The following is a 22254-nucleotide window of genomic DNA, read 5'->3' on the forward strand; positions in this document are numbered from 1 at the left end:
TCAGATGAGGAGTGCTACCCCTGTTGAATGGGAACCTGATGCAAACTTAACTGAATTAAGTGTATTTCCATTAGCTTTGATCTCCTTTCATCACAAGCTCCCCAAGCTTGCTCTGTGCTGTGTGACAGATGCACAAACACGTGCAGCCTCTGCACTACCGAGGCAACGTGCCCATCTCACTGCTCCAGGGCCCAATCCTGCCGCCAGGAAATGCAGCGCTCTGTCCGTGAACACATGAAGTACAGAAGTAAAGTAACTATCGGCCAATATTTTCAAGAGAAGGACTCAATTTCCTAAGGTGATTCCATCCTCAGCTTCTCTTGGCATTTATAAACAAAGGTCCTACGCACCTTGGAAAGCTCAGATCCTTTTGATCTTAATTATGCACAGAAATGATAAGATTAGGACTGAAAATGTTGACCATTTTTTCCACAGAACAGGGAAAAGCCTGGTATTCTTTATGAAATGAAGTTGGATGTAACAAGGAACTTTTCTATGCTTCTCAAATCTCAATATTTGAAGATTTTTCCAAGTGATGACTTAATAAAGTGGCCATTGTAACATTTTACAAGGGAGGTCATTTTTTTATCACTGGCTTTTGCATTTAACAGGGACGCCTAGGAGGAATGGGACCTGAAGGGGAGTCAGGAATTCCAGGTTATGGGGTGAGTTTTTTACTGAATTCATGTACACGCACATCCCTAAGTAAATCTGTGGTTCTCTAAATAATTTCAAACGTCATGGGGATCTGTATGTGGAGTACACAAATATCTTTCAGAGTGTCAGATAGTCACATATGTTTATATGACACGCGATTGCCTACTCAGAAATGTTAGCTTTAGCAATGATGACTGGGTTTTCTGAGTTCACAGATTTGAAACCCTTGTTTGTCCAACGTATCTCACCCTTGTGAATGAAGTTCCTATGAAACTACTACAGCTATTCATTATAAAGATTGTTCAGCAAACCACCACCTCTGCTTGCTGTCTGGCCAGGCAGGTACAAGAAACTGATTGAATGACGTTAATTGAAGGACATAAGGATATTGTGGCTTTCACTGAAAAATATGATCATCAGTGTGGATGGATTGAGTCCTGCTCTTACAGACCAGACTGCCATGTCTCTTTTCTGAATAGAAACTGCCATTAGTTGCCCTAACTCTGAAGTGAGACCCGGCTTGACCCTTCACCTGCATCCAAGCCCTGCCAGACCTTTGGTTTCCCACTGTACACAGACTTTTTCCTGCACACAATACCTTTTCTGCCTGGGCCCATTAATTTTGTGCCAAGTCACTATTTAGCATTATTAGCAAGCAACAAAAAAAATAATAGTAACAAGCAGCTAAAAGAAATTTTGGAATTATTTACTTATTTGTTTTGGAACTCATTTTTGGTTGGTTTGCTTCTTTTAGGGTCACCAGGGTCCTCCAGGGCCCCCAGGGCCTCCAGGACCCAAAGGAGAAAAGGTATGAAGATAGATTATACTGTCTTACAGTTTGAATAATTATAAAGGCAGGAAATGTTATTGCATGCTCACTGCTTTTCTCAGCATGCAGCGAAAGCCACCTGCAATATTTATTAGTATTGTGAGAGAATATGAAAAGAAATGCAAAGCTGGGGAAATCATTCATAGTCAGAGTTCTGAATTATACCGTTCAAGGAATCACAGAATGTCAGGGATTGGAAGGGACCTCAAAAGATCATCTAGTCCAATCCCCCCGCCACAGCAGGAACACTTGGATGAGGCTACGCAGGAATGTGTTCCAGGCGGGCCTCTGGAGATCATCTTGTCCAACCCACCTGCTAAAGCAGGTCACTTCTGAAAAACCACTCTGATACGCTTTGGAAACCCTTAACGCACCTTTGCATTAAATGTTGGTAAATATAATCTGGATTAGATTTTTTTTTTTTTTTTTTTTTTTACTATTAGTTTGGATAGCAGTTGTTCCATATTTAAGATTTAATAGAGTTCAGGCTGATTGTTGGAGTATTCTGTACACTCCTTTTTCTATATTAAGTCTATTTCTGAAAACAGTGGAAGAAATTTTCCCTTTTCCTTTTGTCGAATATCTTGTTTATCCTTTTTTTCATTAAAGAAAGAAATGGTTACATGGAGGTTGTTCAAATACTTTGTTTTAATAGTTGTGCTTGAGAATAGAGCAAATACCTATCTGTTTTTTTTTAGTCCTAAATGTCTTTAGAACATTTAGGTACATGTTAAAATGGAGTTACCATTTCCACTGTATTGAAACCGTAAGCATTGTGTTCACTTCTAGCATCTATACAGTATGCTTTCTGGGTGTTCATTAGCATTTGAACATGTGTGCATTTTAGATGAGGTTGAATGTCGAAGTTAATATTTTTTTTTTACACTTATCTTTATTTTAGGGTTACCCAGGCGAAGACAATACAGTCCTTGGACCACCTGGGCCCATAGGTGAACCAGTAGGTCTTTCTTTATCAAAAAATTATAGTAGTGCTTCTTAAGACAAGAACCAGTGTAGGTTCTTTCTGAAACATGATATCACTGTCTCAGGAGTCAGTAGCCCCTTGTACAAAAATGTAGAATGATGGTCCTTTAATTGGTAATCTCCCTCTGAAAAATGCAGATGTGCTCTTTCCTGCATAAGAGTATGTGCCCTGTGTTTAATTACGCTAATGCCACTAGTCTGTGTTCAGATCAGCACATTTAGGAACAGTATTTTATCCTCTGTGTTTATCCTGAATTATACTGAATTGCTTTGCTAACCAGAAATGTTTTGACTTATTTAATTATCAGTACAAAGCTAATTCAGCTGTTTTAGAGAGAGCTGCATTTGTAACCATGTTTTTACTGAATTTGTATGTGGGTGTCTCTTGGCAGCAATTACAAATATGTTGTTTCCCCCCCACACCCCCCCAAGATGCTATCTCAAAATCTTATTTAAAGTGTTTCATGTTCAGGCTTTGATTGTGCCAGAAGTAATACTTGTACAGCCTCCTTCTCTTCAAATAATCTTAATATGTATACTTCACCTCCTCAAAGGCAGGACTGTAATACCCTGATGTAACTGAAGACAGAGTCTGGACTAGGTTCTTAACTTAGTTATGGTAATGCAGGACAGAAGGGACTCCAGGCAATTCTGTTGTAGCCAAACTGGCTCAGTAATGCTGACTGCTCAAATGTCGCAAGCAGGACCTTTCGACCTTGTGGATTCCCTTTAGGAAACATGCCATGAGGCTGCTTGGGCAGTGCACAAGCAGTTACACAATGGTATCTGTTGGTGGATATGCGCTAGAAGTGGCTAATCTATTCATTTGTGAACTGTACAGATACACCTGCAGTTACTGATGCCTGGTCAGTTTTTCATTATGTGCCTTTACTTAAGACAGGTGGGAAAAAGGTAGTCCCTTATTATTTTCTGAAAGATATCCAGCCAAGCCTTAGATGAAGTCTTGTCCATTATGTATGTTCTATGGCATAATTCCCTATCCCATTGTTTTTCCTTTGACTGAGATTTGATCCACTTTCTGCAATGACAGAGAAAATTCTGGGGAAAAGTCTCATTTCCTGTGAGACTAGAGTAAGGGCCTTTCCCTAAAGCTGAGCTAGTGAGGGGTCTGAGTGCAGCAGGAAGAACCACATGACCCACAAAAATCCTGCTGTCCCCTCTGCTCCTGTGCATTTATCATATGTACGAGGCATGCTGAGGGTTTGAAATTGCCTTTTTATTAGGATAAACTTCAAAATCAAAGCAGATTCTGAGTACAGCAAGTCATTTCAGAAAAGAATCCAAATTTCCCTGTGTTTTCCATGTATCTCTTGAAAATGAAGTATCTTCATTTATTCATGGAGATTTTAAATTCAGATATCAGAAATACATATGGGTATAGACCTGTAGAAATTATACTGAGGTCAGTATTCCTGTTTCATTTATGCCCATGTAAGGTTCATCTTTTAGCTTCTATAAAATATTTTATACAGTGTCTACTGTCTGACTGCAATGCATTTTGTTTAGAAAAAAAAGAGTTTATTCCTTTAGACAAGCTAACTTTAGTATTTGTAATCCTCGGTTCCGTCTCGTTGGTTAGTCTGTTTTGAGAGAAAACCCAGCTTTCTTTTGGTGCTTCACTACTGCATTATTTCAGTTCACCTGTTATAATTTGCTCTTTGGTTTTCTCTCTAGGGTCCTAGTGGTGAACGTGGAGACAGAGGAGAACCTGGTGATGAGGGCTACAAGGTAATACCTCTTGCTTTTTATTCATTTGAACATGGTATGTTATGCATACATATGGAGTAGTGGAGCAGAAGTATTATCTTCTTTTACAAGTGTGTGGAGATGCACTTACTGGTGCTTCACTGCATTGATGAGCTCTTGGAACACATTGGAACATCTTTCATATGGAGAGATGATCTCAAGAGGTCCCTTTCAATCTAAACAATTCTGTGATTCTGTAACACTGAATGAATAAACATTTTTCTCTGAAATTCAAACACTATTTCTTTGTAAATCTAATTCTAATAATTATTCAATAATTGCGTTCAGTCTTTCAGCATATACCAATTGGATGGTAACTCATCCTAATCACTGATGCCGTTTGGTGAAATACAATGGAATACCCTGTTTGTTAGACAGATAATACAGAGAGACATAGTAATAAATCTATGAACTGAATATTATGTATGCTCACAGAAGTACAGAAATGTTTAAACAATATGTAATTCCCGCTGGCAGTTTCAAGAATTTAAAGAAAAGCTCCCCAAGGTCTGATCTCAGGAGAGCTGAGTGTACTTTATCTAGGTCGTGTCAGTGAAGCTGGGGCCACCCAGCATCTCTCAAGGTGGGCTTGACAAGGAAATCTATAGCTCACTGAGCGTGACATCCTGAGTGACTTGTATTGCAACAGGTTATATTTTCTGCTTCCCAGGGTCATACAGGTCTTCCAGGGCTTAGAGGACCTACTGGACAGCAGGGGCCTCCAGTAAGTGTTTCAAACAAGTGAGATTTTTCTATTGGCTATTGAAAATGTGTTTTCACGTGCATTCAATTTATTTTTTTTATTTATTTAATATATGCTCTTTCCAAAGGGAGAGCCAGGTGAATTGGGAGAGCAAGGGCCAAAAGGAGAAAGAGGTTCAGAAGTAAGTAGAAAACAGGAAAACAAAACTGCACTTAATTGGAATTTGTATGTTTTTCCTGTTCACTGACTATCCTTGGAAAACTGTTGTATAAGACTAAAACTCAGTGTTTGGGTTTTCTTTTCATACCTGCAAGGACAATAAAAATTTAGAAGGGAAAATGCATAATGATCTGGGATAATAATTTTGTGTTATTTGGTAGGTAAGTGGTTTTACTTTGGAGTGATACAAAGCATTATGAGAGGCTCTTTTGGAAACATTCGAGAGATATTCAATTATACCTTAACTGGGCATAATTACCCATTTTTACCCTTAAATTCCTTGCAGAAAACTAGCTCTGGTAGGCACCCAGGATTTTACTGGTCTGGTCTATGAATGAAGCTTCCTGGTACTGGACTACACTGAATTTTCAGAGACCTAGAAATAAGGAATTTGCTACAGAATAGTAGAAGAATAATCAACAAGCAACTCATGAAAAAAAAAAAAATCAAAAACTAAACCTTTTCCTTTAGAAATAATTATTCATCTTGGTACTGTGTTGAAAATTGCTAAAAGTATTCTTCCATGGGATGAATTTCATTGGCTTTTGAGATTTCAAAATATTTAGGCTAAAAGTTTTCTTTTCAATTGCCATTGCAAATTAAACAAGATATTTTGTCTGAGCAGTTCCATAGTGCAACTCTGTTGGAGTTTCAGAATTTTCTAGGTAGATGCAAGGATGTGTTGTAGATTAGGAATGGCGAGCTGGAGAAAGTGACATTGCCAGCATGTAGTCTAGCCTTGCACTCAGATATATTGCCTTTGACAGACCGCTCACAGCACATGATAAAATCAGTCATTCCTCTGTCTTTCCTTCAGAGAATATATTCTATGTGTTGCAAATGCCCCTCAGATTAAAACTGCCATTTGCAAATATGGAACCAATGTCCAGCCTGAAGCAACCCATAAGAGCCTAATGGTTTATGTAAAAGCATTAATAGTGAAAATATTCATTCAGTCTTAACTTGCGGTAGCAAGCCTTACAAAGTCAATCCCATAAACTGCAACTCTGAATCATCTGGGTTTACTTTATGCATTTAGAAATTTTAATTAAAACAATAAAGTTCTCTGAATACGCATGTTCCAGTTTTGATTGGTGGACTTTTTTATGCCTTTCTTAATAAAAAAAAGTGTTAAATTAAGGAATAGAACAAAATTTTGCTGATTTAATCATATTTATATTAATTATAAAACATTTACACTAACAATGACCCTAGCTTTTTCACTTTATTGCATGTTATGTAGTATGCAGTATAGTAGTTTAGTGTCACTTTTGCTTTAAGAACAGTGTTTAAAATAGCTAATGCAGAAAATCTTGATCTATGCTAACAAATGTTATTCTTGTCCCTGCTGTCCATGTGGTTGTATCTCTTAGAGCTAGGATAAAATTCATACTGTGGATCTTTACATTCTGTGAAGAATACCCTATAACCAAAGTTCTCTGAGATGCTTTTCATCCATTCCGAGCTTTTCTTCCCTGGTGCTTGGCCTCCTGTGTCTCTGAACCGCTTAAGAGGATGTTATCTGCTATCAGTATCCCTCAGTTTTCTAAAACTACAGATTCCTAGATTGGTCAAGAAAAAAAAAAAAAGTCTGATTTAAGTAAATATTATTTTTTGTTTACATCTTAGATAAAAAGTCTGTTGCCATAAACAACAGTAATCGACCCTAATGTCTTCTAGTATTCTCTTCCACATACACTCAGTGCACCTATAATACGTTAATGCTTTTCAGGACCTCCCTTTTTAAAAGGCACAGGCAGTGCTGTAAAAGCCACTTCATTACAGAGAAGTGGCTGACAGAGGAGGAATTGCCAGATTCATAGTGAAAATATTTTTATGCCTATTGTTGATGGAAAAAGTTCTGAAAATTACACTCTACCTAGTAGGAAAAGGAAAAATATATACAATTCTACCAAAAATGTGATCATTTCTATTTGAAAAACTTGCTGCTGTCTCCCAAGATGGAAATAATCTGGTCCAAAGCCAGGTAATGAGAACATGTGTACTAGAGGGGTACAGTTCTCAGCTCTTCTTGGGGGATTGAGTTTAAGACATTTGTCCGTTCACATGTATTTGTAACTTTTAGGGACCCACAGGGAAGGAAGGAGCAACCGGTCAGGCTGGCAAACCTGGAATTCCTGTAAGTAACAACATTCTACAGTCTATCTTCAGGTTATAAAACAAAGGAAATAATAACTAATAAAACCAAAAGTGAGTCATGGCAGTGGTACCAGAAAGTCTTGCACTCACTCTAAAGAAACTCCTTATTGTTCAGGAAGTGTAAAGGAACCCCTGTGAAAATAAGAATAATTTTTGAAACTGTGTTAAATCATACTGAATTGTACTTAGTTACTCAGCACATGGAGTGAAGTGCAGCTAATATAATAAGGTCCTTCCCTTGTAAGTAAATTTACCTAATTAGACCAATTTTGCACGTGCCATGTAGTCCATGTGCAAGTTATCACATTATGTTGCACAGAACTGTACTACTGTTCAGTCCTGGCTCCCATCAGTTCTTTGAACAGCTGCAGCCTACAGAAGCCTGGATCTGTGTGTCTGTGATGGATACAGCTGGCAGATCCCTTGAGGTTTACTTCTTTCTCTTGCACGCCCTCAACTGAAATTTTCAGTGCTGTTTGTTGATTTACTGTAGAGAAGCAAAGTTGTATTCCCTTTTTCCCTGAGGGGGTAGAAATCAGGAAGCAGTAGGTGTTCTGTAAACGTAACCAAGAACAAAATGCATCAGAGCTATTTTGGTCCCCTAGTAAATAATACCACGCAAGCAGATGTTGTGTAAAAACTTTTACTGCCTTACGTCAAAACATTGTCAGTAACCAGAGAAATGCAGCTGCTTCACAGAGCTTGTACCTTCTGGGCAGAGTGCAAGAAGAGCCTTTTGAAGGCAAGGACACCGTCTTTTGTAAATACTCAGCTCTTCCCTCTGGAGGACTGCAGAGAGAGTATTGTTCAGCAAAGGAAAAGAGGGAAAGGCAAAACATGGAAAAGTGAGGAGGAGAGACAGTAAAACTGGAACTTGAGGAAGTCTCAAAGCATATCTCAAGTGCAAGATAATTCAGCAATCAGAAGTTAGAAATAAGATTAAGATGGCATGCTTCTCATATGTGGCTGTTGTTAACTGTGCTTTTTCAACTAAGATGTGCTGTAGTTAGCATATTTTATATTTCTGAAAAATTGCATTCATTCAGACAGAATTGCAGAACTCCAAGCCCATTAAGATAGCGTATGTCAGTATAAAGGGAAAAAATTGTAATGAAAAAAATCACTTTTCCTTTGGGGGATGTGACATGAGGCTTTTTCATGCACATATAGGAACAGTCAGCACAAACTAGTCTAATTAGATGCATGTGTGTGTTTTTGATATGTACAAATTTCAACAGCAAAAATTTATGAATTTACCATACAGAATATCTAGTAAAATGAAGGCTGAACAGTTATACAGTTGGGTTTTTTACAGGAATAAATAGATCACTTTATCAGGTTTCCTTGCTTCACTTTAAGAACCAACTCTCTCAGCCATTTTCCAGACCTGCCATGCAGTGGGGTTGGGCCCATGGTTTCAGCTGAAGATGCTCAGAGCACAGCAAGTCTAAGGTTAAACCAGCAGCATTTTAAACCAAACATCCTAGCTTGGAGCCCTCTCTGCAAATATTCATCCATGTCACCGTGCTTGCTATTATGTAGGGTTTAGGAAGTACTGTGACTGAAATCTAGTTCGGTGATGGTGAAGAGAGCCAACAGTGCTATATTCGATTTGAATTTGTTTCAAGGGAAAACCAGGGCCAGCAGGGCAGAAAGGAGCAGTTGGACATCCTGGACCAGAAGGCATTCCTGGGAACACTGGCAAGCCTGGCCTGTCAGGAAAGCCTGGCCCTAAGGTAAGTTGCTTTCAACATCGCCCCCCCTTTATGTCATTTTGCATTACAAATTTTCTAAGGCTAAGGTATTTCAACAGAAGGAACCATTCTTCAGCATCTTGGAAATGAGACCAATTCTTCATTTTCTTTCTCCTTTGCTCCTGATATTCTGGCCAAGATGTAAAGTCAGCATAAGGGAAATGTACCGTCAGAAGAACTATTTCATTAGCAAATGTTAGTAGTAATCAAGTGAAAATGCTTTCTAATGAGAGAGACTTCACAGTTCTCTTCCTGAAAATGAACCACAAACCCCAACTGAGACTGTTTCATTTCAGGCCCTGAGATAATCCCACATTTTCTTTATTGTCTTTGAATTTGTAATGTATGTCTCTCTACCTAAGGGATTACAAAGCTTTGCTCAAAACCAGTAAAAAAGAGTATTAGGTAGCTGAGGTACTTGAGAACATTGTTGGAAACAGACCTTTTTGTCTGTCTGTTCTTTGCTGTGGGCCAAGGGCTGTGACCTGCCACCTGCTGCTCTGGGAGCAGTGACACAGCTCTTCACTTGTTTACTCCAGAGAGGAGGGAGACAATTCCTTTAGTTGTTGACATTGTTGAAAATCTGATCACTTTGATTTCAGGTATAGTGATTCTCAGTAGTTCTAGTTAGGAATTAATGAAGGTGCTGGAGGCACTCTCACAACTTCTAATAGCCTATCTGGTTAAACAAAGAGAAAATTAATCTAGTTACCCATAGGGGGCAGATAGACCCTATTCGAGCCTCTTCAGTGTCACATCATGTCCACTGAACCTCTTTCGAGTACTTAAAATTCTTTGGAGTTGGATTTAGGAGTACCGCCTCAAAGAATTCTTACGTTTTTGCCTTTTCACTCAAAATGTCATATTTCATATTAAAAAACTCCATTACTCCATATTAACAACATATAGTAAGTTATGATTTGTAATAGAGAGGCTTTTAACTGACTTTGCCACAATGAATAAAAAGAACAGAACTTATGCTATATAAGTTTATCTGCCCATCAGTCTACATACAGAAGCCTTGAAAATCACACTTAATATAAAAATCCTGTTTCCTATAATGCTTTTATTTCAATGAATGGTTAACAGAATGCCATATGAAATAAAAAAGAACATGTATGTATGTATGTATATGTTTCTACTAAAAGGCATCACAGAAACCTTCACTTGAATGGTAGCAAGTATTCATTTTGTATTTTTTAACACGTCAAAATTGGCTTAACTCCATGTACTCTGTAACAAGATTTTTCATTAAAAATAGTTCATAGTCGTCTGTTCTCATACATTTTCATAACAAATGTTCTGATCTTTCTTGATATGGTGGAGTTATTGCATATGAATCCCTACAGTGTGTACACAATATTAGCAGTATGTCTGGTATTTATAAATAAGCATGTTGAATTTTGAATGTTTCTGTGAGAGAGTAGTCTCATTCTATTTCTTAATGTGGAGTTCCTTCTTCTCGAAAAAATTAATACTATGAATCGCGACAGTATTTTTATCTCATCTGTAATGACTGAATTCAGGATCTTGTTTTCATCAGAAGGATGTAAGCTCAGAGTCCTCAGACATCACACAACACTCATCTAAGAACAATCTCACGGAGACATCTCTAATTGATGGATATTAGTGCTCTCTTCCTGCATATTTCAAAATAGAGTTGGCAAATAATTAAACAGGGATCGGCACTAAAAGCTATTACTCTGAACATGCAAATTTTCAGGTCTGTGAAAAATTTTAAGTGTCACATAAACTGTTGTCTATGGTTCCCCGTGGGAGGTAAAAGCAGTCAGTGGTATGCCCGTGAGTGCTTTCATATACACTTGAATGCACAATTACTGTGGACAGAAGTTTGCTCGCTATTTCTAGGTCACTGGTGCCTAAGCTGGTGATCCAGCTGGGCAATATTCCTGTTTAGGAGGGTGCTAATAGGGAAGATGCCTTGCATAAGCCCACTGAGGCAACTGATTCTCTTGAATGTTCTCAGAAGTCTTTTAAAGGTCTAAGTAAGTGATCTCACACAAATGACATCAGGATGTATTTAGGGTAGGACAGAACAAGGTAAAAGATGAACACTGAACTGAACAAGTGCAATGGGCTATGGCATGGTTAGTATTTGCTTTTCTAACAGTGGTGACTTGTTAAACTGTAATAACTTGACTCAGAAGCCTCAATCCACCCCACGGTTAAAACACATGTAGCTTTGTTGCTAAGGATGATGGGGTTTTGCTTTCAGAGTATTAGCAAAAGTCCAGGTGATACTGCTGATCATTGTCTTTCCATATGTTTTGATGTGTGTCCATATATACAGAGCACATTAAGTGGCATTGATTTTTGTTATATGCCTGTTTTAGCATACAATGAAAAAACATGTTTGACTGTTCTGCTTGTAACCAATTATTTTCGATTTGTTAAGGGTAATAAAGGAAACTCAGGCTTACCGGGTCTGGCAGGTTATCCTGGAGCTCGAGGTCCCAAGGGATTGCCAGGCATGCCAGGGCCCATGGGAGCACCTGGACTAAAGGTACACACATAGGATTTGTTGGTTAAGTACAGTAGTACTGATACTGCTTAGTCTTTATACTGCATCCAGTGGCTGTGGAACCACCTGGCTACTGTTAATGACGTAACTGGTATCAAAACTTATGTGAAGGGTAAAAGTGCAAGATGTGCTGACCTCGTTCCTATAAACTGTAATTTGAAAATAGAGTTCCCAATCCATCTGGATGCTATTCCCAGCTCCAGGAGCCACTCAAAACACTTTGTTATTTATTCCCCCAAAGCTTTAGGGCCAATAGTTTCCTAACCTTCTTTTTAAACATCTGTAACTGCTACAACTGTAACAGTTTAGATGATTTGAACATCTAAGCAATCTACTAGCAGAGAAGTACTGTAGTTTCAAGCCTAAGTCCCAAGTGTCAGGGCAAGCGAGCATGTCTGAGATGTTCATTTATCACAGAACTTAAACTGTTCTTGCTCAGCCCTGTCAGAAAGAAAGAAATTTGAGTGTGCTCCATTTTCCAGCCAGTTCCTGGTACCCAACACTACCATATTTTTACATCCTCATATTAATTAGACTCATTTCAGTGGTAAAAGAATCAAAGAATGGAAACATGACAGATCATTTTCACCATTTAGAATAGGATTTTTCATCTAAAAATCATGATTTGCAGTGCTCTATGAGATATCATTGGTAAGCAGTTTTTAAAACCTTAAGTTACTTGAAAACTGGGGGAAGGAAATACTGTCTGTATTATCTTTGAATGAAAATATTTTAGTGTAAACTGTATTCACTATTTATAGGGTCTATTGCCAGGGCTCCCAGTCTGGTTTTCACTCCTTTGTCTAGACAATGAGCCGTAGGAGGTAATTCCTGCTCAGAAATTCTTTCAGTCTCAAAAAGACAGGGAATCAATGAGGTGATGAAAAACTCAGCACATAGCACAAGAGAAGTGTTAAGAGTGAACACACCAAGTCAGGCCTCAAGTCTGTCTGTCCTAGCACAGAAAGGTAACACCTAGGAAAAAGCATTCCTGCAAAGCAAGCATGAAAGGCCTAAATTGCATGTCAGTAACCTCCTGAGCTAGACATGGTTTCTATGCATTTGACAGTTCCCAAAGGACTTATCTTGCTTGAACTTGTCTAGCTCTCATTTGAATCAATGTAAACTTTTATTCTAAACAGCAAGGAGTTCCACAACTAATACTATGCCTTGCTCAGACTATTACTTCTTAAATTTACTGTTCTGTATTTCGTTCTGTGAATTTCAGTGCTTGTACTGGGAGATACTGTACTGGAAATGATGTTTCCAAGTCAAGGAACAGTCAAGTCACATCTGCAATTTAGTGGAAGTATAATTCTTGAAAGCAATACCGATGGACATAAAATGAATGGAGTAGGTCTGTTTCTTAGAGAGCAAGCATGTTGCACACTTCTGCCAGGAAACCACTCTTCACGTTTATAACTGTCATAATTGTAATAAATGATACGTTATCTTTCTATTCACAGGGTGAGAAAGGGCTTCTGGGTCATCCAGGAAAGCGAGGCAAAAGAGGACTTCCAGGATCACAAGGTGACCAAGGACCAACAGGAGCCGCTGGACTGAAAGGACAGACTGTATGTAATCACAGCTCTCGATGCGACACAAGTAATCCAAGAGTTACCAACATGCAATAATAGTGAGGATGATTGCTCCTATTACAGGGAGAAGATGGAGACCAAGGTTTAATGGGGTTTCAAGGATTCCCAGGTCCAAAAGTACGTTCTCATTATTTTCTGTTAGATCTTAATCTATTAAGTGAGAATATTAGGAAAGCATAGAATTCATCAGCTTTAACAATAATTTGTTCAAAATCTGTTGGAACGTTGTAGACAGAACTGTGTATTCCATGTCCAAAGAGGAACATTTTGCGTCAGTGTGCTTTGGTATTTTCACTGTTACTGCTCTAAGAAATTACCTTCCACTGGTTACAAGAGATTGAAACAAGTGGATAGCTAATATCCATGTTTGCTTAAACTGTTCCTTTGCATTTTCAGGGTCCTGCAGGGGACATTGGCTTAGTTGGAATTCTGGGCCCAAAAGGTCCAACAGGCCAAGTTGTAAGTGTTTCACTCCCTGAAAGAGATTGTCAGGATGGCTTGCAAGTGGCACATGTTTTTAATTTCTTATTAACAAGGCCAGAATCCTCTAACCAAACCTTTGTCTCTGAGACTACGGTTTCACTAAAAGCCCTTTGCCTGTTCTACAGCACTGCTCTGGTTGCAACAGGGGTACAGATACACAAGCAGAACTGGGCTCTTAATCTTGAAGGAAAAGAGCAAGTTTTGCTGACAAAGTGTGGCTTTCCTAGTATAATAAGACACAAGTAGCCTTATTGCTGTCATAGCTTTGTCAATTGGGGTTGAACATTTTATTTCATCTTACTCGCAGCAATGCTGATTGTATAACTCTGTCCTACAGCAAAAGCAAAAAGGGTTAGACTTTGCCTGAAGTAAAACAAGAGTGGTGCTCTGGCGTTATTGATTTTTAGTAATAGGTAGTCCTTTTTATTTTTCATAAACATTTCCTTCTTACTTGTAAGGTTACTAACCTGCATTAACTCATTCTTCATGACATTCTGCTTTGCTACTCACCAAAAATGTGGAAGCATCTTTAGCATTTTGTAATGTTGGGGAGTGTGCAACCAGCTCACAGCATCAAATGAAAAAGGAAAAATAGGGAAAGGCTGCAGCATGGAAGGCCTTCCTACAAAACCTTCTTGTCTTACTGTTGCCACTGCCATCACAGAACTGAATTAGTTCAGTTAGCCAGATGCAAAGCAGCAGCTTTAGGGGCCTGTTCTAGTAGCATGTTTCTTTTCCTAAACATTCCTATACCAGATGAATGCTGGAAATGAGCCCTTTGCTCTAAATGAAATTGAACAGGAAAGTAACATTTCAGCAGCACTTACTGGCAGCCTTACAAGAATACTCATGGGCAGTAATACAGTTCAAGACATAGTTGACTGTAGCACAATAAATATGTGGTCTTTAGTAATCAGAGTACCTGAGTTTCCACTGTTTTTAGGGCATCAGCTTTCACATAAAAGAAATGTGTGTGGGCTTTCCAAGTATAACTATTACGAATTACTGAAGTAATTACCTTGCTGTTTTTGTAGCAATGCGCACTCAATGTTCAGAAAGAGAACATCACCATGATCTTTTGGATATTGGCCAGGGCTGTGTGCTGAGCAACTTTAAACAAGGACATGTTATGAGGATTTTCTTCATTTTAAAACATGGTGGATTAATAAATTCTTTGCTTGTTTACAGGGATATATTGGCCCTGTTGGTCAAGAAGGTGTGACAGGTCCAGCTGGCAGGCCTGTAAGTTTCCCTTCTCTTTTGCATAATTTGTTTATTTCACCTACCCTTCTTTTTAATAATCTGTTTTGCAACTAGCAACTGTCTAATTTGTCTACTTGCAAATAGCAACTAGCAGGATCAGCTTCATGTTGTACCATGCTAGTAAGCTAACGTATGCGACTCCAACATCTGTAATACAAACAAGAAAAAAAAAATTATAAAAAACAATGACAAAAAAGTAATTGGAATGGCCTTCTAAATACAATATACAGAGGGCATGCCTACAGGGGCAGTGGGTGAGTCAAGGTGTGAAAAAGCACATGGTAACTACCACCTGGATATTCTTTCTCAGGCTTGGGTGTGAGACATATTCAGAGGGCAGCCACACTCGCTTTCAATGTACTGGTTGGGCTGAACTGTCCAGAGTGCTCCCCCAGCTGTGCTGGCAGTGCCCACAATCCCTTGTTGGGGTGTTCCAGGTGCTAGTGAGGTCCCTGTTACAACTCAAACATCTTTTTGGCCTTTCTGGCAATCTTCAGTGCGCCCCAGGTTCCTCACAGCAGGTTCCTCCCTGTTTCCAGCCCTCGTTGCACTCCCTGTGCCAGACACAGAGCTGTGTGCTGCCAGGGCACCCTCTGGCTCACGTCTGCAGTCATGTAGGGAGGTTTTAGAAGCTTTTTGTACCACTCAAGTTCCTCTGTCTCATCAACAAGACTGGGAAGAAATGAGAATATCTAAAAATTTAAATAATAATCATAAAAATAACAGGAATATACAATAGAAGCAACAAATACAATTATTTACAAGTGAAAAAGAAAGGAGAAGGGAATTTTTCCTTCATTAATTAGACTATTCTTTCCACCTGTTGGGGAAAAAAAAGAGTCTTGCTGTACTCATTTCAATCCCACACAGGAGGAAAACTTTACAGTAGTGCAAATGCATATGAAAGCGTTTGATATACTTCATATTGAATATCATGGTTTGCCATTATCATTAAGAAAGCATTACAGTTGAAGATCGCTTCTATGTGTTATGAAATGCTGCCCTCAAAATGCAGGATTCTTCCAGGAAAGAACTGTAAGATTGTTACCATCTTCAGAAACTCAGTTTAAGTGCAAAACTAGCCAAAAATGCCATAGAGACAGAAGAACAGTGTCTAATCTGACTGTGAGAGGAGAGCTAATGGGGTAATAAAACCAGATACGTAACCAATGGATTTCTTCAGTGACAGAAAGTATAGTGTTTTGTGCTCTACTCTTAAGATATTGAAACACTGAATTACAGTGGATCGAATTGTAGAGAACGCAGACGATCAACAGGGAGAACGCTGACAGTTACAATTACTGAGAAAAAAAAAAACATATTTATAATCAGAAGAAAGTAACAGCTTTCCACATGCAGAAATTACAAGATGCTTTCAAGTAATTTAGTTTGCTAATAGTTCAGGGAAATTAAAGCCCCAGAGTTGTAAGTACTTCCACAGGTGAGACTGGATTTCTCATGTGAGCAACGTAACTCTTATGGATATTAATTTACATATTTCAATCCTAGGTGGCTAGAAAACATACTGGATTAACAGCTGCTCTTTCTTACAGGGATCGAGAGGTGAAAAGGGCACAAGGGGTGAAACGGTAATATGAAATTATTTTTGTCCTTTTGCTTTTTTTTTTTGGCTGTGTAAAAACTATTCCTCTGTTACTCTGAATGTACTTTGTGTGCTCTGAATACCAGACAGTTGTGTTGTGCTCCAGGAGAGCACTGGCCAAGAAACCTGGTAGCATGTGTTAGAAGTCTGACCTGTTCTTGCTCAAGTTGACTTCTGGGGATGTGCCCAGTGGGGATGTGTGCTGCCGGGCAGTAGGGCCCCTGATCCTTTAGCATCATGAACTTCAAATCTGTCCTAGTTCAGATGTAAAAGGGAAATCCCTTGTCACGTTTGTTGTCAGTGCCTCACAGCACAGCATGAATACACATGTTCACATGTTTGTATGGTCTTGTCTAGAGAGGGAGAAGTTCAGGAGAAGCCTGGAGCTGAGGATGGGTGTCCATGCTGTGTGTGCCACCTGTTTTTCATCTGTCAGGGATAGAGTGTTCATCACTACAAAGAAATGTCCATTTATCCCCTGGAAGCCATGGAATGTAAAATCATGTCTCCTTGTTGAGATCAGTGGTGAACCGAAGTTCAGGTTTTGTAGGTTATTTCTGGAGAAAAATAGGGTCAGAAACTGAGTTTGTTGAAAAATTTTAATCAGAATTATATTTCAATTCATATCACTGTGATTGAAACATTTAGAAAAACAGTGAATACATTTTGGAATATTATTTCAGAATTCTGATATTTTTGAAAGTGTCTTCTCCTTTTCTTTTTGTTTTAATTTCACAAAATGCACATAATGAATTATATTTTAGAGTCATAGGATAATCCAGGTTGTAGGACATCTCAAGGCATTTCTAGATCAACCTCCTGTTTAAAAAAAGAGTCAGCTCTGAGATTGGACCATGTTGCTCAGGGCTTTATTCAACTGAATTTTGAAAACTTCCAGGGATGGAGATTGGATAATCTCTTTGGGCCATGTGTTCCAGTGTGTGACTATCCTCAGAGTGAAAAAAGACGCAATTTGATATGATACGGCATAATCTGTAATTTTCTATTATGATCTTGTAGATTTATAATCATTGAGTAAACTTAAAGAATTAAAATGTTCTTGCTTCACCTTAACAAAGAATTGCAAAGAAGAGTTTTTACAATACAATCAGTGATGGCAGCTACTACGCTGTATCGTGTACTAGACAATTCCATGATGCTATTGGGCTTTACCCATTCTGAGATACGATGACATAGTATCAAAATGACAAAAGTAGTCAGTGAAAGCTTCATGTTAATAATTGTGTTAAAAATACTTTGTTTCTTGGAAAATTTCTGAAGTCATGGAAAATATGGAAGTCCTTGGGATTGCTCATGTTTCCAAAGTTAACAATATGTATCATTGCATATAAAACCAGGGCCTTACAGAATTAGAAAAAGGTTGGAGTTTTGGCCTTTGACCTTCTGTACTAGCCATCAAATGAGGTGATTAAAGAACTAAAGAGCACACTAAAACTAACTGTTCTATTCTCTGCCTTTGTTATGAACTGGAATTATACTTGTCTCCATTAAACTCTAATGTGATCAAAGGGTAACGTAAGTAGATTTGTAAAGGTAATCCAGTACATTCCAGTAAAACATTTAGCAATTAATTTAATCCATGAAAAGTGTAATTTAAACTTATTTTAGTGCTCTACAGCAGAAAGAACATTTATAACATCCCTACAGGATTTTCAACACACTGTGTGGTTTTATTGTATTTTAAAGGCTTTTAACGGTAATTGATATAGCCCTCTGAAGTTTTAATGCAGTTAAGAAATGTAATACCCCCAAAAGTAGTTTACCATAGATAACAAATAGCATTCAATATTTACCTTTTTTTTTCCACACTGGTTTTATTGGCAAGCAGACAGTGAATCAAGACAAATCACATTTGCAAAGTATCTTAAATTCATTGGAACAGTGCAGTTTTTTATTTTTAAAATATTCAGTTCTAACTCAGAAACCCCTATAAATTTGAACTGGTCTTATCCCAGCTTTTTGAGTCTTAGAATAGTGGCACATGCCAAGAACGCAGAATATTAACTGAAGCACTCAGTCATCTGAAAAATCCACTGGAATGTCTAAATCTCAGCATGCAGAACAAGGACATCTATTCACCAGAGAGCAGTGGTTACTTAGGGACAAACTGCTGAGGACTTTGTACCTTGCCTTGACTCGGTATTTGCATAATCAAGTTCTGAACCAAGATAAACAAATATGGCCTTACACTGTCAAATTCATTTCTCGAGTTTATTTTTCACACTTTATACTAAACATTTTTCACCAAACATGATCGCACAGTTCAGTAACAGATCCATGTGGGGACTGAAGGTGTCCTGCTGCAGTCTAACAGCACCTGAGCACATGTTAACAGAGTATGGTACTTTAATAATAGTAACTAATAATCTACAGCTTTACCAAAACTAATATTACATCTTCTTCATTGTATGTGTTGTGGTATTTTGACACTTAAAAATACACAAATATAAAAGCAGATGTTCATCTGTAGATGTTGCATTTAATCTTCATTTCTTCTAGGGGCCTCAGGGACCTCAGGGCCAGCCAGGGCCACCTGTAAGTGCATTAAAAAAATTGCCTGCTTTTTTCTACTATGATTGCATTATATAAACATGTGAAGCACCTCATATCTGATTTCTCCTATTTTCCAGGGACCACCTGGACCACCAGGACCAAGGGTAAGTTCTATAACAACCCTAACCTACAATACAGTCCTTTTTTGACAGTGAACATAGCAGGATCCTTTTCAAATGTGTTGCTTCTTCTGTCACAGCACATGAAATGCAAATACATTTTCCTACAACTTCCATCACTATAGTAACACATTTCTTGAACCTTCCATCTTACGCTGTCAGTTCCATTCTGACAAGTTGCTGATTCCTCAACAGGCAACATTCAAGGACAGGCTCAGACTTTTGACATCGGTTGACTCCGTCATGCTCTAAAAGGTTTTTCTCCTGTTCTGCATTTGGACACTCTGAAAAATAGCAACGGAAAAAGTTGTGCTATTTCTGGCCCAGGTGTTCTCCCTTATATATATATATATATATATGCAGTACACACAGAGAGATTTAGTTTAAGGAATTGCGCCAGTTAGGACAGACTCAATATCATGGAATCATAAAGTAGTTTGGGTTGGAAGGGACCTTCAAAGCTCATCCAGTCCAACCCCCCTGCCATGATCACAGACATCTTCACTCAGATCAGGTTGCTCAGAGCCCTGTCCAGCCTGGCCTTGAACGTTTGCAGGGACGGGGCATCCACCACCTCTCTGGGCAACCCAGGCCAGGGTTTTACCACCCTCATTGTAAAAAAATTTCTTCCTCACATCTAGTCTGAATATCTGAAGTGCCCTAAAACTGTAATGATAGATGTAATCTGAGAACAAATTGCAAGACCTAGATGCTTGTGTGGGTAACTTAATGCTTTAAAAGTAAACAAACGTGTTGTCTGGGTCTGGTATATACATCCCACCAAATGCAGAGAATAAGAATACACAAAAGCGGCTTCTTCCTTCATAGGCTGGTTTGTCCATTTTAGTATATTTTCATACATCATAAAGACTGTTTTGATCTGTCAGGTGCTGATGGCTGACTGAGATATTCTTTGTGTGCTTCTCTGTAAAGGAATAACACTTTTTCACACTTACCTGAACTGGTTTTCTAAAGCATGTAAATTAAATGGCTGGGAGGAGTAAGGTGGGATGTTAGTCTGTAACGGCTGTCATAGTATCTGTTTTCCAGGTTACAGGAGTATGATCATTAAACTGAGTATAGGGGTACTAATAAAAATCAAATATGCTTTTTCTGTATGCATGCTCACATTTTTTGGAAATGGAAGGGAGGATCCTATTTTATAAGTGTTTACAATTAATTATTTTCTAAAATGACAAAATGATGAAGCTATCATGTATATTGCTACAGTGCTCAAAGAATGTACCACCTGCATTTTAGAATGTTGCTGTTCATCTTTTTGTATTCTGAAACATCTTTTTTTCAGAAACAAGTGGACATCAATGCTGCTGTTCAAGCTTTGATTCAGTCAAATGCTGCACTGCAGATGGAGGTAATATATTTCAATGTGTTTACATTGTCCTATGGGGTATGCAATTATTATTCTATTCTTTGAGGATAGAACAGGACTTCTTTAAAATGGCTTAATTTAAAATGAATCATGGATAGCAAATCATTACTGTACAATTTAATTAAATGTGCTAGGATTCATACGATATGACTGAAATGAAGTTAAGAAAAACAGAAGCATTTCTACTTTTTGGTCATTATTTGCAGCAATGGAAATGTATTGACTGTCACACGTAGTGGACTGTATCTGTTCAGTCATAGATAATGACTGTGGCATTTAGGCTTGATCCAAAAAATATTGACATATATGCAAGTGTGTGGTACCATTGATTGCAAGAAGATTACCTGCATGGGTGAAGTCAAACACATTTGCATATATTTTCTAGGTTAAACCTAGAAAATCTACAAGTAGATTTCACTGTTCCAAATCTGAAACTGTTATGTATACTTTAAAAATGCACTATTTTTTTTTTCTTCTTTTTTCCTCTATTCACATTTTTTGGTCATGTCATAATGACATATTTGAATGATCTTAATCTGCCTGTAACTTCACTGCTCTGAGAATTTTAATAAAATGTACTAATTTTTTAATTGCAATATGTTATTCTGACCCTGCCTCATATGGCTGATTGCATGCATTAGAAATACTTTGCTTCTGTCTGGCTATTCAATGGCCATTTGACTCCTACTGCATATACTGTTGTGACACTTCTTTGTGGTAACATGTTTGCTAATGGCCCTTGGCAGAAATACCAGAATACTGAAGTAACTTTACTAGATCACAGTACAGAGATATTCAAAACGCTGCACTACCTTAGCAATTTACTGCACAGCATCAAGAACCCCCTTGGCACACGGGATAACCCAGCACGCATCTGCAGGGATTTGCTTAACTGTGAACGGAAAGTGGCAGATGGTAAGTGTTCACTTCCTTTGAAACTTGAACACAACTAGGCTTTCAAATGTGTTGCTTCCAAATGTTACTTTCTACACCAAAATTCTAATGTGTAGAGTTTTTTGTTATATTCTGTTGCAGTGTGCCTGTCACAGCTACCATTATTTTATCTGTATTTAAGATAAAATTTCTGAATTTTAAACATCAAAGTATGTAGCTATCTAATATTATCGGGATATTAGGCACAGATTATGTATATATATAAGTAAACAAAAGTGTCCAGAAAATTTGAAACTGAATCCAATTTTGTGATTAAAAGTTTCCCCAGTATTTATCGCTATTCTGCATTGAGTTTTTCATGGATCGGTTCCTAGATTCCCAAAGAAAAAGTTGTATACAGCACACTATTACTGTCATATGTACTGACAGTTGTATCCCAGAAGAACCTGAATCAGTATTTCAAACCAAAACCTGAAATGTCAAGACTGTGACATCATTCAGTTTGAGTGGCTAATAAAAAAATCAATACCTGGGAATATTCCTGTTACCAGTTATGAGCAGTAACAAGCTAAGGAGGAAATGGGAAATGAAGTTAAGAAGTTACAGGGAAATCACTGTTCAGTGGTATACATAAGGATGGATCAGTTCTTTAAGACTCAAGTAGGGATGAGCCTAACCGTTATTAGAACCGTGCTCTCCTAAATAAATCTGTCCT

The 22254-nt window shown here is 38.1% G+C and overlaps 1 protein-coding gene across 7 annotated transcripts in view; it reads left to right on the forward strand.

Moving 5' to 3' along the window:
- The window catches only part of COL24A1 (collagen type XXIV alpha 1 chain), a 136832-nt gene that overhangs the window by 108861 nt on the left and 5717 nt on the right, over positions 1 to 22254 (forward strand). For all 7 annotated transcript variants that reach the window (XM_082053507.1, XM_082053512.1, XM_082053509.1 and 4 more), the window contains 18 exons: positions 612 to 665; positions 1412 to 1465; positions 2388 to 2444; positions 4166 to 4219; positions 4908 to 4961; positions 5068 to 5121; positions 7246 to 7299; positions 8948 to 9055; positions 11490 to 11597; positions 13082 to 13189; positions 13277 to 13330; positions 13610 to 13672; positions 14885 to 14938; positions 16513 to 16548; positions 19083 to 19118; positions 19214 to 19240; positions 20562 to 20627; positions 21392 to 21560. In XM_082053507.1, the coding sequence (XP_081909633.1) occupies positions 612 to 665; positions 1412 to 1465; positions 2388 to 2444; positions 4166 to 4219; positions 4908 to 4961; positions 5068 to 5121; positions 7246 to 7299; positions 8948 to 9055; positions 11490 to 11597; positions 13082 to 13189; positions 13277 to 13330; positions 13610 to 13672; positions 14885 to 14938; positions 16513 to 16548; positions 19083 to 19118; positions 19214 to 19240; positions 20562 to 20627; positions 21392 to 21560 (1210 nt within the window). The remainder of the gene's footprint in view (positions 1 to 611; positions 666 to 1411; positions 1466 to 2387; positions 2445 to 4165; positions 4220 to 4907; positions 4962 to 5067; positions 5122 to 7245; positions 7300 to 8947; positions 9056 to 11489; positions 11598 to 13081; positions 13190 to 13276; positions 13331 to 13609; positions 13673 to 14884; positions 14939 to 16512; positions 16549 to 19082; positions 19119 to 19213; positions 19241 to 20561; positions 20628 to 21391; positions 21561 to 22254) is intronic.

This window comes from Streptopelia decaocto, assembly GCF_964273445.1.
Source record: "Streptopelia decaocto genome assembly, chromosome: 5".
Taxonomy (NCBI): domain Eukaryota; kingdom Metazoa; phylum Chordata; class Aves; order Columbiformes; family Columbidae; genus Streptopelia; species Streptopelia decaocto.